At 40.7% G+C, this 2,649-nt stretch overlaps 1 protein-coding gene across 4 annotated transcripts in view; it reads right to left on the bottom strand.

Moving 5' to 3' along the window:
- Positions 1-188: 188 nt before the first annotated feature.
- LOC101846538 (ADP-ribosylation factor GTPase-activating protein 2) overlaps positions 189-2,649 on the bottom strand; it is a 39,299-nt gene continuing 36,838 nt past the window's right edge. For all 4 annotated transcript variants that reach the window (XM_035972660.1, XM_013088666.2, XM_005109500.3 and 1 more), the window contains one exon: positions 189-1,167. In XM_035972660.1, coding sequence (XP_035828553.1) covers positions 1,153-1,167 — 15 coding nt within the window. In that variant the 3' untranslated portion in view covers positions 189-1,152. The remainder of the gene's footprint in view (positions 1,168-2,649) is intronic.

The raw sequence follows: 2,649 nt of genomic DNA on the forward strand, positions 1-2,649 counted from the left end.
CCCCTTAATGCCGAGGGTGATGGGGAGAGGGGGGACACAAATGCCCTGAGCGTCTACAGCAGAGTGTTGTCAGAGTTCTCTGGCTCAGTGACACTAGTGGACTCTCACAACAACTCTGGGCACACAAAGCTAGAACAAAGCTGGAACAAAGCTAGAACAAAGCTAGAGGGTGCATCATTATTTTTTTCTTCTCAATATTTTTTTTAAATGCATGTTTCCTCAGTCGCTACGACTATGACTCAGTGTATGGATGTACACCTAGAGATATTCTATTACAGAACAAAAAAAAGAAAAACCAACAAAACACCACAAGATTAAATTACCAACTTGTTTACCCGTCCACGGTTTCCCTTCACAGTAAGATATCAGCCTGATACCATAGAACAGACAGTTAGCTGGCAGCAAGTCCCTGTTCTACACGGTCACAGACAGCTAGCTGACGGCAAGTCCCTGTTCTACACGGTCACAGACAGCTAGCTGACGGCAAGTCCCTGTTCTACACGGTCACAGACAGCTAGCTGGCAGCAGGTCCCTGTTCTACACGATCACAGACAGCTAGCTGGCAGCAGGTCCCTGTTCTACATGGTCACTCTTCTCTCCCTCCCAATTCATTAAAAAAAAAAACAACTCCATACAAAAGAATGCGGCTCGCAGTTATGGAGATTAAAAAACCAATCTAGTTGCTGTCGGTTCCAGTGCTCAGACTGTACAAAAACTCTTGCTCTGAGATTGAATTTAAATAGATCTTTGCAGGAAGATTTTCAATGTTCTCTACAGTACATCAGCCACACAAACTCCCATCTCATATTCTTGACCAACACCCTCTTCTCTTTTTGAAATCCAGAATGGGGTACACTCCATACGAGTTTGATTGATTTTCCGGAATATCATAATTCCGTAACCGATGATTGAAGGAAATCATGGCAAAGTATCCGTGATCACAGATATCTCAAGAGCAACCAAAAACAAACAATTAAAAAACTCCACATAAAAAACCCAAAATGAACAAAAACAAAACCATGTCAATGTCACAGCTTCCATGTAGTCAGAGGCAAACCAGCAGCCACTTCTAGATCCAACAGACGGGGATCGGAGGGGGGGGGGGCAAACACGAAGATTTTACAGCTAGCCATAGAGTCACCTTGGAGCACATCATCCATACCGGTCCTGGAAGGAGAGAAGAAAGAGGCGGCGTGAGAATGCAGATAAATTTTCCTGGATTTCCACAGAAACTGTAACAGTATTTCTAGTTTTGCTAGAGTAAATGGCAAAATCAAATGGGAAAAAATTCTCTTTTCATCCAGATGCTGAGAAATAAGTAACTAATTCTGATATAATACATAGGTATGAACATTCCCAAAAGGAAAATGAGCGACGAAACATATATCATTCAATGTCAAGACCAGTTGTCAAGAGCAGGAGCATCACCCCACCCTGCAGTAGAAATCTATATATTGTGTCCTGCAGTATATTATATGTGTGTCCGTGCCTGAGCAAACATTCAACATGTGCAATTTTTTTACTTTTGTAGTTTATTGCATTTCTGTAGAGAATTGAATTTCCTGGTGGTGCTTCTGTCGTTTTTTGTTTTTTTTCATTTTTCAGATATCTCAGTTTTTGAGATATGGCCACGTTTGTAAGCAAAGGGGTGAGCTCCAACCGCTTTTGAGAAAAATGTAAAAAATCAACGCCATTCCATAATATTACGTAATGGATATGTATTTTAAAAGCTTTTAAAAACATACTTAGAAGAAGAATTGGTGTGAAAGATTTTGTGAGGATGGAGAACAATGATTGATGAGTTGATATCTGCACCAGTCTCAAATTTCCCAAAAATAAGATTTTCATTATCTTCCAAATTATCTCTAGTCTAAATAAGCCTGTACGACATTTGGATCCTTGTCCCAGTCACTCACACACATAGAACAACTTGTTACAAGTCAAACAGTCAACGTTTGAAGTGAAGAAAACCACACTGATACAAAAAATGATCAAAAAGTGAACGAGTGAAAAATGAAAGAAAGAATAGATAAACTCATAAGTAAGCCGCACAAGTAAATCCTACCAGTGGCGGTTTTCTCCTGCCGCCCACAGCACAAAGCTACAACGTAAGGGGAACAAACCTCTCTATTTCAAACGAGAATTTCTAGCCTCACACCCACAGCATGAACATGAAATAACGAGGGCAGTTACACAAGTCACACTGTCAGTACCCAGGAAGCAAAAATGTTTTCAGACTAAGTAAAAATAACTTGAATTTACTCCCCCCCTCATTTTACAAGCACAGAACACGAGGCAGCAACTAATAGTGTGTGGATGAGGGAGCCATTTGTAGCAAAACACTACTCACTCTCAACCTCATTTGTAGCAAAACACTACTCACTCTCAACCTCATTTGTAGCATAACACTACTCACTCTCAACCTCATTTGTAGCATAACACTACTCACTCTCAACCTCATCTGTAGCATAACACTACTCACTCTCAACCTCATCTGTAGCATAACACTACTCACTCTCAACCTCATTTGTAGCAAAACACTGCTCACTCTCAACCTCATCTGTAGCATAACACTGCTCACTCTCAACCTCATCTGTAGCAAAACACTACTCACTCTCAACCTCATCTGTAGCATAACACTACTCACTC

Source organism: Aplysia californica, unplaced genomic scaffold, assembly GCF_000002075.1.
Source record: "Aplysia californica isolate F4 #8 unplaced genomic scaffold, AplCal3.0 scaffold00784, whole genome shotgun sequence".
NCBI classification, from domain to species: Eukaryota; Metazoa; Mollusca; class Gastropoda; order Aplysiida; family Aplysiidae; genus Aplysia; species Aplysia californica.